The 14591-nt window shown below is 41.5% G+C and overlaps 1 protein-coding gene across 1 annotated transcript in view; it reads left to right on the top strand.

Annotated features, from left to right (window-relative positions):
- Positions 1–14591, top strand: part of si:dkeyp-14d3.1 (transmembrane protein 132C) — a 211841-nt gene that overhangs the window by 30581 nt on the left and 166669 nt on the right. Inside the window, exon 2 of the mRNA XM_021621375.2 lies at positions 11644–12532. Within this exon, the coding sequence (XP_021477050.1) occupies positions 11644–12532 (889 nt within the window). The remainder of the gene's footprint in view (positions 1–11643; positions 12533–14591) is intronic.

Genomic DNA, 14591 nt, shown 5'->3' with positions numbered 1-14591 from the left:
AAATCCTAGAAGAAAACCTGATTCAGTCTGCTTTCCACCAGACACTGGGAGATGAATTCACCTTTCAGCAGGACAATAACCTAAAACACAAGGCCAAATCTACACTGGAGTTGCTTACCAAGAAGAAAGTGAATGTTCCTGAGTGGCCGAGTTACAGTTTTGACTTAAATGTACTTGAAAATCTATGGCAAGACCTAAAAATGGTTGTCTAGCAATGATCAACAACCACTTCGAGAGAGATTGAAGGTTTTTTTTAAAGAATGATGGGCAAATATTGCGCAATCCAGGTGTAGAAAGCTCTTAGAGACTTATCCATATAGATAGCTGAAATCAATGCCAAAGGTGCTTCTACAAGCACCTTTGGCAGACTCAGGGGTGTGAATACTTATGTAAATGAGATCTTTCTGTATTTCATTTTCAATACATTTGCTAACATTTCTAAAAACATGTTTTCACTTTGTCATTATGGGGTATTGTGTGTAGATGGGTAAAGATCAATTTTTTATCCATTTCGAATTCAGGCTGTAACACAACAAAATGTGTAATAAGTCAAGGGGTATGAATACTTTCTGAAGGCACTGTAAACAAGCAGAAAGTAATATCATATTATATTGTGTATTGATTCATCCACTAGTGCCTTTGCCATTTTCTTACATTTCTTGGTGACTCAACAACACAGTAAATCATCCTCAAATTCTAATTGAAAGAACAACTGTATTTATTATTCTTGACGCGTGGACACAAATTCAATAACCCTTCTTAATTAGATATGATGATAAATATGCTGTGGGTAATGCATAGGGAAGAGAGAGCTTTCTGTCATTCTTTATATTTAAGGAATGTCCCATTAGAAGTAAAGTCAGGGCTGGGGCCTGTGGTAGTCAGAGGGGTCAGAGAGTGATACATGTGACTGTGGGAGTCAGAGGGATCAGAGAGAGGTACATGTGACTGTGGGAGTCAGAGGGGTCAGAGAGAGGTACATGCCCAGGGAAAGGAGAAGAAGAGAGGGGGGAAACTGTCAAAGTCAACCATTGTAGCCCTGTTCTTATTAATTACAGAGAGCTCCTCCCCTCTGTTTGTTTCTGTCAGATCCTTTTACTTTTTTCCTGACTTTTCTCTTTACGTTTATATCTTGTGGAGTTCTTTCTCTTTGCTAAGTTTTTGTTCTGTGCTGTTAAACTTTTGTCTCACACTTTTTGGCTCTGCATTAGGCATACGAATCATACTGTCTTGTTGACGTTTGCAAGGAGCAGGAAGGCAGGGGCTGTCCATCTCTCCAGTGGCCCTCCAGTGGACACCCATATCATTAGACAAGGTAGAGGGCAGCAGAAACATTGTCTCCAGTCCTGGTGTCCTCTCCAGTGGCCAGTCATTTACCCAGCCTCATCCATGTGTGAAGGCTGCTGCTCTTCCCTGCCAGCTCTGTCAGTCCTGCTTCAGCTGTACACACACACTGGTCTGGAGCCTGTGTGATAGCACTGCTGAGCATGTGTGGATGAGAAGTGCTGCTTGGTTAGTCAGGAGCTCTGACTATCTGGTTTCTTCCTGGGATCTGCTGCACACTGTCCACCTGCCAGTCTATCTGTCATAACAGCTCAAACATTGTGTAGTTCTCCCCACGCCCATCCCCATACTGACAGTAGAATGAGTGGTCAGCTCTTCTCGGAAGAGAAGAAATGCCTCAAAAGGGTTTGGAGTGGTCCCGCTCCAACAGAAACATGCAGACTCACCATGATTTGCATGCTTTTGCTTTTTATGGTTGCTCCTTTAGAACGATGTACTATGATAATTTTATGTGATGATTAGTCCATTTCTTGCTAATAACACTGACTAGAAAATATGTTAGGAAAATACACATGAAACTGCCACACATTCACTGATAAGTGCCTGAATGTGTTGTCTACGATAAAGAAAATGAACCTATTTAACTATGAATCAGCATAATGCTGTATCGTATTTCAGATTAAAATCAAGATGATCCTGGTACAGCAGGCAGGTGGGTGACTTGGAGGAGGGACACTGACCGACATGCTGGCCTTTCTGGCCCATGTCTGTCTGGACATTAGTAACACTCAGTTCCATCTTTACTGCAGGCGAAGTGGGCACAATGATTTCTACAAAAAACATCAAACCATGTTATGTTATGTCATGTTATGTCATGTTACTATTTCCTTTTAGGAGCACAACATCGAATGAGATACTGAAAGGTTTGAAATAGACTAAAGATTACAATACTGTGGTCCCCAGTCCACTTCCTTCACCTCAGGACACAACAGGGAGCATATAAAGATTCAAGTAACCCTCAAGATATTTATATGCTTTATACATATACAGTGCCTTGCGAAAGTATTCGGCCCCCTTGAACTTTGCGACCTTTTGCCACATTTCAGGCTTCAAACATAAAGATATAAAACTGTATTTTTGTGTGAAGAATCAACAACAAGTGGGACACAATCATGAAGTGGAACGACATTTATTTGATATTTCAAACTTTTTTAACAAATCAAAAACTGAAAAATTGGGCGTGCAAAATTATTCAGTCCCCTTAAGTTAATACTTTGTAGCGCCACCTTTTGCTGCGATTACAGCTGTAAGTCGCTTGGGGTATGTCTCTATCAGTTTTGCACATCGAGAGACTGACATTTTTTCTCATTCCTCCTTGCAAAACAGCTCAAGCTCAGTGAGGTTGGATGGAGAGCATTTGTGAACAGCAGTTTTCAGTTCTTTCCACAGATTCTCGATTGGATTCAGGTCTGGACTTTGACTTGGCCATTCTAACACCTGGATATGTTTATTTTTGAACCATTCCATTGTAGATTTTGCTTTATGTTTTGGATCATTGTCTTGTTGGAAGACAAATCTTCGTCCCAGTCTCAGGTCTTTTGCAGACTCCATCAGGTTTTCTTCCAGAATGGTCCTGTATTTGGCTCCATCCATCTTCCCATCAATTTTAACCATCTTCCCTGTCCCTGCTGAAGAAAAGCAGGCCCAAACCATGATGCTGCCACCACCATGTTTGACAGTGGGGATGGTGTGTTCAGCTGTGTTGCTTTTACGCCAAACATAACGTTTTGCATTGTTGCCAAAAAGTTCAATTTTGGTTTCATCTGACCAGAGCACCTTCTTCCACATGTTTGGTGTGTCTCCCAGGTGGCTTGTGGCAAACTTTAAACAACACTTTTTATGGATATCTTTAAGAAATGGCTTTCTTCTTGCCACTCTTCCATAAAGGCCAGATTTGTGCAATATACGACTGATTGTTGTCCTATGGACAGAGTCTCCCACCTCAGCTGTAGATCTCTGCAGTTCATCCAGAGTGATCATGGGCCTCTTGGCTGCATCTCTGATCAGTCTTCTCCTTGTATGAGCTGAAAGTTTAGAGGGACGGCCAGGTCTTGGTAGATTGGCAGTGGTCTGATACTCCTTCCATTTCAATATTATCGCTTGCACAGTGCTCCTTGGGATGTTTAAAGCTTGGGAAATCTTTTTGTATCCAAATCCGGCTTTAAACTTCTTCACAACAATATCTCGGACCTGCCTGGTGTGTTCCTTGTTCTTCATGATGCTCTCTGCACTTTTAACGGACCTCTGAGAATATCACAGTGCAGGTGCATTTAAAAGGAGACTTGATTACACACAGGTGGATTGTATTTATCATCATTAGTCATTTAGGTCAACATTGGATCATTCAGAGATCCTCACTGAACTTCTGGAGAGAGTTTGCTGCACTGAAAGTAAAGGGGCTGAATAATTTTGCACGCCCAATTTTTCAGTTATTGATTTGTTAAAAAAGTTTGAAATATCCAATAAATGTCGTTCCACTTCATGATTGTGTCCCACTTGTTGTTGATTCTTCAAAAAAAAATACGGTTTTATATCTTTATGTTTGAAGCCTGAAATGTGGCAAAAGGTCGCATAGTTCAAGGGGGCCGAATACTTTCGCAAGGCACTGTATCTTATTTATTTCAATTCCAAACACTGCTGACTCTTTCTTACTGTGGATTTGGGTTTAAAGTTCTCTTGATGGGAGTTTATTTTAAGGTTGTAAATTCAGAGCCAATTCCAGAGACTGATTGCATTAGAGATTTGCATACAAATATCCACAGTCTGGGAAATGGATCTCACAGTTGTTTGCAGGTATAAGCATATTGTACCTTGGATTATGCTGCAGTTACTCTACCACATACCTACTTAAAGGTTTGTGGCTTCAAGCTGCTTTTTGAAAAATACAAATGAATAAAGCATTAGTGTAAAAGGTTTGAGCATTCTTTTCTGATGTAAAAACAAATTCAATGCCTTGTGTATTTGTTGTAAACATACAATTCAATTGTCATTGATTACTTAAGTCAATTCCTCTACCTTACAAAGGAAGTTCATAACCATTCTTTATTCGTAGGTTTAATGTGCACATGGGTTCCATCGGTTGCTGGTTCTTTGAAAGGAATTCAATAAGCTGCCATGATTTATAGATAGCATTCCCTTTTCCCCCTTTAAACGTATGTCCTCTAAGTTTAGAAATCATAGTTCTACATTCAGTCACAAACAGATAAACATTTTGAAGTGTTTGTTGTTATTATATGATGTCACGGTCGTCGTTGGAAGCATAGTCGGACCAAAGCACAGCGTGATCAGGGTTCCACATATTTATTGAAGTGAAACTTAGAACAAGACAAGGTAAAGAAACAACGAAAATGTGATGTCAATTAAGTGCTAAATGGCAACATCACAAAACAAGATCCCACAAAACACAGTGGGGGAATGGCTGCCTAAATATGACCCCCAATCAAAGACAACGATAAACAGCTGCCTCTGATTGGGAACCATACCAGGCCAACATAGAACTAAATAACCTAGATAGGAACACCCCCCCCCCTCGCCTCACACCCCGACCTAACCAAAATAGAGAATAAAAAAGTCTCTCTATGGTCAGGGCGTGACATCCACATTTTTTTTATTGAAGTAAGTGAACCTCACAACAAAACAATAAAGAAACAACGAAACGTGACTACGTGGTGCACATGCACAAAACAATATCCCACAAAACACAGGTGGAAAACGGTTACCTAAATATGATCCCCAATTAGAGACACCGATTACCAGCTGCCTCTAATTGGGAATCATACAAATCACCAACATAGAAAAATAAACTAGAACCCCACATAGAAATAATAAACTAGAATACCCCCCTAGTCACGCCCTGACCTTCATGAGATCTGTATGTTTTTGTTATTTTATATTACCGTGCTTTCAGAAAGTATTCATACTCCTTGACCTATTCCACATTTTGTTGTGTTGCACACAATACCCCATAATGACAAAGTGAAAACATGTTTTTATACATTTTTACAAATGTATTGAAAATGTTAAAATCACCTTTGGCAGCGATTACATTTGTGAGTCTGGCTGGTTAAGTCTGTAAGAGGTTTGCACACCTGGAATGTACAATATTTGCACCAGGGGTTGGAATCAAAATAACTTTCCATTGTTTAGTTCTGAACAGAACCATTGTTTTTTCCAATATGTTCCACTGTTCCGACCAGCAAAATCAAGTTCTGAACCTGTTGAAAACCCCAAAAAGCACAGGTTTATATCGTTCCTTCTGTTCCTTTTTAAACTTCTGAAATATAATTTTTGTTTACATTAAGCTCGACATTAAATTACTTCACCAATCAGTGTGGATAGAGAAGCTTGCTGTGGAGCGGTTAAGCAATTTAATCTGTATAGGAAAGTCGTTAAGAGAAAATTGTATTTTGCCGTAGCAGCATGGTTTAATCATAATGAAAGACAAACACACACACACACACACTGTGTTGTCACAGTGTAGGACGTGAGATGCATCTGAAATTTTGAGGTTGAGGAGAGAGCGAGAGAAGATGGAGGAAGCTTCCGTTGAAACGCTGTGCATCTAGTTATGGCATGCATTATCTGAATTAGGTCAACAGAATTATACCTACTGTATGGAGGAGCGGCTTTATGGAGGAACTTTTCATGTCTTTTTGAGTTGGTTTAACACCGGACCAGAGGAAACAAGCTTGTGTGTGCTGATCAGCACTACAATTAAAAATATGTCTTACCTTTTTTAGTTAATAAATCCAACGTGAGAAGTGATAACTATAGTATCCTTGAAAAAGTCAATCCATTCTTCTCTAATTAAACATTTCTCCCTAATTTCTGAATTACGCCTGTAATCTAGGTTCCACATATTTATTGAAGTGAAACATCAAACAAGACAAAATGAAGAAGGCTACAGTAACCTATGCTTCAGAGGGGAGGGGCAGGTGGCCTGCACACACACTGGCAAAGATTTCCGGCAGGCAGGAAGACACTGGAATACATTTCTGAGTGACAGAGAGAGGGACTTACATAGACGCTTTATGATTTTTGTGGGACCCCAAAAAATGCCCCGAAACGTAAAAAAACATAGGTGAAAACTATAATCCCTTATTGATGTTGCTTGTTAAATCCACTTCATTCAGTATAGATGAAGGTGAGGAGACAGGTTAAAGAATCATTTTTAAGCCTTGAGACAATTTAGACATGAATTGTGTATGTTTGCCATTTAGAGGGTGAATGGGCAAGACACAATATTTAAGTGCCATTGAACGGGATATGGTAGTAGGTGCCAAGCACACCGGTTTGTGTCAAGACCTCCAATGCTGCTGGGTATTTATGCTCAACAGTTTCCTGTATGTATCAATAATGGTCCACCACCAAAAGGACCTCCAGCCAACTTGACACAACTGTGGGAAGCAACTCACCATAAGGAAGGTGTTCCTAATGTTTAGTATGCTCAGTGCAAGTGAAAACTGTAACTAGGCCACTCAGGAACATTCAATGCCGTCTTGGTATGCAACTCCAGTGTATACTTGGCCTTGTCTGTTATGTTATTGTCCTGCTGAAAGGTACATTTGTTTCCCAGTGTCTGTTGGAAAGCAGACTGAACCAGGTTTTCTCTATGATTTAGCCTGTGATTCGTTCTATTCCATTTCTTGTTATTCAAAATAAAACTCCAATCAATCAGTCAGTCAAATGTATTTAAAACGCCTTTTTTACATCAGCAGATGTCACAAAGTACTTGTACAGAAACCCAGCCGAAAATCTCCCTGGCCTTTGTGGTTGAATCTTTGTTTGAAGTAACCTGCTCAACTGAGGGACCATACAGAGACTGTGTGGGTTACAGAGATGAGGTAGTCATTCAAAAGCATGTTAAACACTATTAATGCAGGCAGAGTGATTCATGCAACTTATTATATGACTTGTTATGCAAATATCTACTCCTGAACTTATTTAGGCTTGCCATAACAAAGGGGTTAAATACTAATTGACTCAAGACATTTCAGCTATTTGTTTTTTTATTTCATTTGTAAAAATGTGTTAAAACATAAATCCACTTTGACATTATGGGGTATTGTGTGTAGGCCAATGACACCAAATCTAAATTGAATCTATTTAAATTCAGGTTGTAACACAAGAACATGTGGAAAAAGTCAAGAGGTGTGAATAGTTTCCTTGTAATTGTAATTGCACACATCGTTCATTAATTTCTTCCTGCTTCTTCTTCCTTTCGTATCAAATGTTCACAAGGCTAGAATGGCTAAAATTATAACGGAATCAGCCAACCTTCCATTAATAGATTTGTTGACTCCATAGATGCGAAAATGTTGCCTGTGCAGTGTATCGTATCTGTCATTCATGGTTAGAAAATGGCCTAACTGTCAGAAAATAGCCATTTGACAGCTCGTAACAAGGGAATACATTTGACTGACTTTAAAAACAATCTTTCATGATTGACTAAGAAGATAATAGTGATCCCATTCTTAAAGGTGTATACTTGTACTTTGTAGGGTTTCCTTTGGCCTATATACTGTATGTGAGGCACATATGGACATTTAATTCCTTCTCAAGAATGTTATGTCATCTGGAAAGCACAGACGATAAATCTCATTATAGTCGAGACATAAAAAAAAAATGCTAAGGCTTTTGGAGTGAGTGCTTTGTTTTAGAAGGCATGCTGGATTGAGACCGCCCCTGAGATGCGAGTAAAAACATTGTCACCATGGGACTGCAGAGGATGAGACTTTGTTCCTGATTGTTCTGTCTTGTATTGCTCTTGCTGGACTATCAAGCTTTTCATTTGTCAGTGTCGTTGTACTATCTGTTTCTTGAGTTTGTTCAGAAAATGACAAACTACACTGCGGTATAGTATTTTTCTATGGTTTCTGTCCTCTGTTGTAAAAGCCCCATATGATTGCTGGTGTTTACTTTGAAGGAGCTAAGTGATGCTTAAGTGAAGATGTTAGTGATACATAGTGATCTCTGGGGTGATTGGGCTGGGCAGAGTGAGAGTGTTGTCAAATCAAATCAAATTTTATTTGTCACACACATGTTTAGCAAATGTTATTGCGGGTGTAGCGAAATGCTTGTGTTGCCCTTCAGATGTGGAGGCAGCAGGCTGCGTCCATGCTGCCTCCATGGGACAGACAGGGACGAGGTCAAGTGGGCACCATGAATCACAAATCCCTGCCTGATTTGTAAATTGTCGGGACATTGATTTACAAGGCTGGGTCTAAGATGGGAGTGTGGTGTGCAGGCAGGCAGGCAGGCAGGCAGGCAGGCAGGCAGGCAGGCAGGCAGGCAGGCAGGCAGGCAGGGAGGGAGGGAGGGAGGGAGGGAGGGAGGGAGGGAGGGAGGGAGGGAGGGAGGGAGGGAGGGAGGGAGGGAATAGTAAGAAATCACACAGCAGATTGCTCTTGAGAGGAAGGTCATAGCCCACTATTTGGGTGATTAACACCTATTTGTACATGTATTGTTTTCTCACTCATCACACAGGCCATCATGGAGTGGGACCTGTTAGCAATGGCCCACCAGAAACAACTCTAGATTACTCCACATGAAAATTAACTCACTTTATCAGAACAGAGTATTTGTGATTAATCTTCACATAATTTAAATGTGTGTGTTAAAGTGTTAATACAGTGATTACATTCACTCATATGTTAATGTACGTATTATTTAACAAATGCTGGATTGTAGGCCACTTTTAGTTATTTTTGATATTAGTTGGAATATGATGAGGATACCTGAGCTCTTCATGAATTGTATATATTGTAGAATAACAGTGAAGACATCATAACTATGTAATAACACAAATGGAATCATGTAGTAAGCAAAAAAGTGTGAAACAAATCAAAATATTTTTTATAATTTAGATTCTTCAAAGTAGCCACCCTTTTGCCTTGATGACAGCTTGGCATTCTCTCAACCAGTTTCATGGGGAGTGCTTTCCCGACAGTCTTGAAGGAGTTCCCACATATGCTGAGCACTTGTTGGCTGCTTTTTCTTCACTCTGTGGGGGAATATTGAGGCCAGGTCATCTGATGCAGCACTCCATCACTCTAATTCTTGCATTCCAAGAACCCTAACCTCAACAAAATTGAGATGGTTTGGGATAAGTCGGAAAGCGGAGTGAAGGAAAAGCATATGCTGAGCATATGTGGGAACTCCTTCAAGACTGTTGGAAAAGCATTCCAGGTGAAACTGGTTCAGAGAATGCGAAGAGTGGGCAAAGCTGTCATCAAGTGTGTCTACTTTTTTCGGTTACTACATGATTCCATATGTGTTATTTCATAGTTTTGATGTCTTCACTACTATTCAACAATGTAGAAAATGGTAAAAATAAATAAAAACACTTGAATGAGTAAGTGTTGTTTACATACACTTAGATTGGAGTCATTAAAACTTGTTTTTCAACCACTCAACACATTTCTTGTTAGCAAACTATAGTTTTGGCAAGTTGGTTAAGGCATCTACTTTGTGCATGACACAAGTAATATTTCCAACAATTGTTTACAGACAGATTATTTCACGTATAATCCACTGTATCACAATTCCAGTGGGTCAGAAATGTACATACACTATGTTGACTGAGCCTTTAAACAGCTTGGGAAATTCCAGAAAATTATGTCATGGCTTTAGAAGCTTCTGATAGGCTAATTGACATCATTTGAGGTGTACATCTGGCTGCATTCCAAAACCTACCTTCAAACTCAGTGCCTCTTTGCTTGACATCATGGGAAAATCAAATAAATCAGCCAAGACCTCATAAATAAAATAGTAGACCTCCACAATTCTGGTTCATCCTTGGGAGCAATTTCCAAACGCCTGAAGGTACCACCTTCATCTGAATAAACAATAGTACGGCGGTATAAACACCATGGGACCACGCAGCCGCCATACCGCTCAGGAAGGATACGCGTTCTGTCTCCTAGAGATTAACATACGTTGGTCCGAAAAGTGCAAATCAATCCCAGAACAACAGCAAAGGACCTTGTGAAGATGCTGGAGGAAATAGGTACAAAAGTGAAACGAGTCCTAAATCGGCATAAACGAAAGGCCACAGAGCAAGGAAGAAGCCACTGCTCCAAAACCGCAAATAAAAAGCCAGCCTACGCTTTGCAACTGCACATGGGGACAAAGATTTTACTTTTTGGAGAAAGGTCCTCTGGTCTGATGAAACAAAAATAGAATTGTTTGGCCATAATGACCATTGTTATGTTTGGAGGAAAAAGGGGGAGGCTTGAAAGCCGAACACCATCCCAACCGTGAAGCACAGGGATGGCAGCATCATGTTGTGCGGGTGCTTTGCTGCAGGAGGGACTGGAGCACTTCATAAAATAGATGGCATCATAAGGGAGGAAAATTATGTGGCTATATTAAAGCAAGACATCAGTCAGGAAGTTAGAGCTTGGTTGCAAATGGGTCTCCCAAATGGACAATGACATACAAATGGACCACAAACATACTTCCAAAGTTGTGGCAAAATGTCTTAAGGACAACAAAGTCAAGATGGCCATCACAAAGCCCTGACCTCAGTCCTATAGAACATTTGTGGGCAGAACTGAAAAAGCAAGGAGGTCTACAAACCTGACTCAGTTACACCAGCTCTGTCAGGAGGAATGGGCCAAAATTCACCCAACTTATTGTGGGAATCTTGTGGAAGGCTACCTGAAACATTTGACCCAAGTTAAACAATTGAAAGGCAATGCTAACAAATACTAATTGAGTGTCGGTAAACTTCTGATCCACTGGGAATGTGATTTTAAAAAAAGGCCTAAATAAATCATTTTCTCTACTATTATTCTGACATTTCACATTATTAAAATAAAGTGGTGATCCTAACTGACCTAAGACAGGGAATTTTTACTAGGATTAAATGTCAGGAATTGTGAAAAACTGAGTTTAAATATATTTGGCTAAGGTGTATGTTAACTTCTGACTTCAACTGTATATATTTATATATATGAGAAAATAAATAGTACTGTAATGTGCAATGGTCTTGACCCCTTTTTATCAAAACATCACAATAACCATACACCATTAAATACATCTACAACATAATGTAATGTATTGTAATGTAGGCCTAATTTTAGGCATGACCGCAGCCTACATTACTCAGTGTCTTCTCTGCTGTCTGTGTGTAGTTTTATCAGTTCTCTCTGGTACAGTAAGCTCCGCTCCAAATGGCTGTCAGTACAGCCATTCTACTTTTACTGGAGGGAAGCTTTAGAGGAAATGTACAGGATGTACAACAAGTGAGCACTGACTGAGCTTGTCCTGACTCAGCTCTTCTTTTCTGTCTTCCAGTAGCAGACTGTCGAGTCTTGGAGGGATTGCAGAGGTTTTCATCCATCCCCACCTACTTGCCTGTCAACTACCAAGTGATCAACGCAGAGTCTGCTTTCTTCCTGAAAGAGGCCAACCAGGAGTTCATGAGGAACTCCAGCCTGCTGTCTCGGACAGAGCCCTTCTTCATCTACCAGGCCCGCAGCATGCCCTCAGTAAACGCCAGCTATGGCCCCCTCTCTGTGGAGCAGCCTGTCACCCTGGAGCTCATCCAGAACCCTTGGGCCTTCGTGGCCTCCTCCATGTTCACCTTCAACTGGAAGGTGCAGACTTTCATCATCCAGGACAGGATCTACCTGTCCAACCCCAGGGTCCAGGTGCTGTTCTACGTGGCGGGCAGGGACTGGGATGACTACAGCGCCATCGACAAGCTGCCCTGCGTACGCATGTTTGCCTTCCACGAGACCCAGGAGGTGCGTGGCACATGCCAGCTGAAGGGGGAGCTGGGGCTGTGTGTGGCTGAGCTGGAGCCCCTGTCCGGCTGGTTCAGCCCCCCCAGCGTGGTGCCTGGGCGCCAGAGGACCATAGAGCTGGCCGAAGGGACCACAGTGGAGCTCTACTACATGTTACAATCAACAGAGGCAGGGGAGTGCCACTCGGAGGAGGCCCGGAAAGGCAATTCCATCCGCTCGGATCAGGAGGGTCTGTTTGGCTCGTCCACCTCCACCCCAATGAAGAGGATTGGCAGTGTGCGTCTGTACCAGAGCCCTGCCGCCCTGGCCTTGACTGAACACAGGCTGGATAGTAACTTCCTGGTCATGGTGCCGACCATGCCCATGAGGCAGAGGGACACTGTCTCCGCCTTCATCACTGCCTCGGCCTTCTCTCCTGTGGAAATGTTCACCCTAAGGTAAGCCAATACGTTAGCATAGTCTATATTAAAGGTTGCTCATTAGACCAGTGCATATCTTCATAAATAGTGTCTCTGCAATGCTGTATTACAGAGTGAATACATTTTTTAATTAACTTTCTGCAGTACACCCTAGTTGTAATTAAATTAGTAAACCCAGATTGTTTGCCAAGGATTGTAGGGCATTTGTAATGTTTGGCAGCTAGGCTGTTAGTCCTGATTTATTTGTTATCTCAGTGTTTTTTGCTGTCTCCAAAATGAAAGTTACTTTACTCAGTTTAGCCAAGCTTATATAACTCAGCAAAAACAGGGAGTGGAGTATCTTTATCTAAGATAAATAGTGAAATTCAATGAAGCTGTAGGTACTAATTAGAATGTGCAGATGAGACTAAGTGAATTTGATAATTAACACACAATGCAAATGAGGATGTCATTAATTAAAATGCATTCCCATTAGCGTAATCACTGTTAGCCTGATCTTAATCACGCAGGTTGAGAACAATTTTAAACCATAAACCATAAGAGATGCTGTGACTAGGGGTCAAGCCAATTTGTCAACCTGTGTAAATGAAAACAAACCAACTGGCTGATCCGATTGTTTTCTGCTAAGGTGAATGGGAATGCTGACCCAGCTAGCAATGAGGAATCGGCCCAGAAGCGGCCCTGTTCTGGGGGGCTGGAACTGATTGTATCGGCCCGGAATCATGTGTCGGACTCAGCCCAGAATAAAAAATGATGACTGCCCAGAATCGGGCCGTTTCCGTCTACCGGAATTCAGCCGACTTTGCCGGCATCTTACCAGAATCCCCCCAGAAGCGTCCAGATACAAATTTAACAAGGACGTCCCGGCCAGCCAAACCCTTCCCCAACTCGGACGACACTGGGCCAATTGTGCATCACCTCATAGGTCTCCCGGCCAGAGAGTAGCCCCAATTGGCCCGAGGCCCAAGTAATACGTTTGGGCCAGATAACTCACACCAGAATTGGCCCGAGCTAAATCCCCGCATCCAAGCCATAAGTCATACTGCCAAAGGCGACCCAGACATGATGTCGGCCGAGTCTGACACTCAGCCGAGTGACCCGACTCTCAGACGGAATCAGCCCAGATCCACTGTGCTAACTGGGGACTGCACACGGCTCAGAGTGTATGATGTGTTGCACTAAAAATGATCCGTACGGGAAACACGTGCGCCTAATCTTGCGCCTAATGACCTCTGGAAAAGGGCCGCTTCTGGGCCGATTCCTCATTGCTAGCTGGGTAGTTGCACTTGGTCTCTGTAGCGCTGTCATTCTCTATTGTGGTACACAATACACTTTGAGCAATAATTGTTATGTTAAACTTACAGGAAGTTCAACCATAAACACATTCCCAGGTGTTTCTTTAGATAACCTCTCTGGGATTTGTGGGACTAGCGTCCCACCTCGACAACAGCCAATGAAATTGCAGGGCTCCAAATTCAAACAACAGTATTATACACCATTTTAAAGATACACTTCTTGTTAATCCAACCACAGTGTCCAATTTCAAAAAGGCTTTACGGCGAAAGCACACCATGCGATTATGTTAAGACAGCGCCTAATCACAAAAAACCATAAGACATTTTCCAGCCAAGGAGAGGGCTCACAAAAGTCAGAAATTATGATATTTGATGATCTTCATCTCATGGCACTCCCAGGACTCCATGTTACACAATAAATGTTTGTTTTGTTCAATAAAGTCCCTCTTTATGTCCAAAAACCTCAGTTTAAATTGGCGCGTTATGTTCAGTAATGCATTGTCTCAAATAACATCCGGTGAAATTGCAGAGAGCCAAATCAAATTACAGAAATACTCATCATAAACATTGATGAAAGATACAAGTGTTACACATAGGTTTAAAGATAAACTTCTTGTTAATCCAGCCGCTGTGTCAGATTTCAAAAAGGCTTTACGGCGAAAGCAAACAATACTATTATCTGAAGATAGCACCCCATCAAACAAACACCGTCAATCATATTTCATCCCGCCAGGCGCAACACAAAAGTCAGAAATAACAATATATTTCATGCCTTATCTTTG

The sequence above is a fragment of the Oncorhynchus mykiss genome, chromosome 11 (assembly GCF_013265735.2).
Source record: "Oncorhynchus mykiss isolate Arlee chromosome 11, USDA_OmykA_1.1, whole genome shotgun sequence".
NCBI classification, from domain to species: Eukaryota; Metazoa; Chordata; class Actinopteri; order Salmoniformes; family Salmonidae; genus Oncorhynchus; species Oncorhynchus mykiss.
This window is presented reverse-complemented; position numbering and strand designations above follow the sequence as displayed.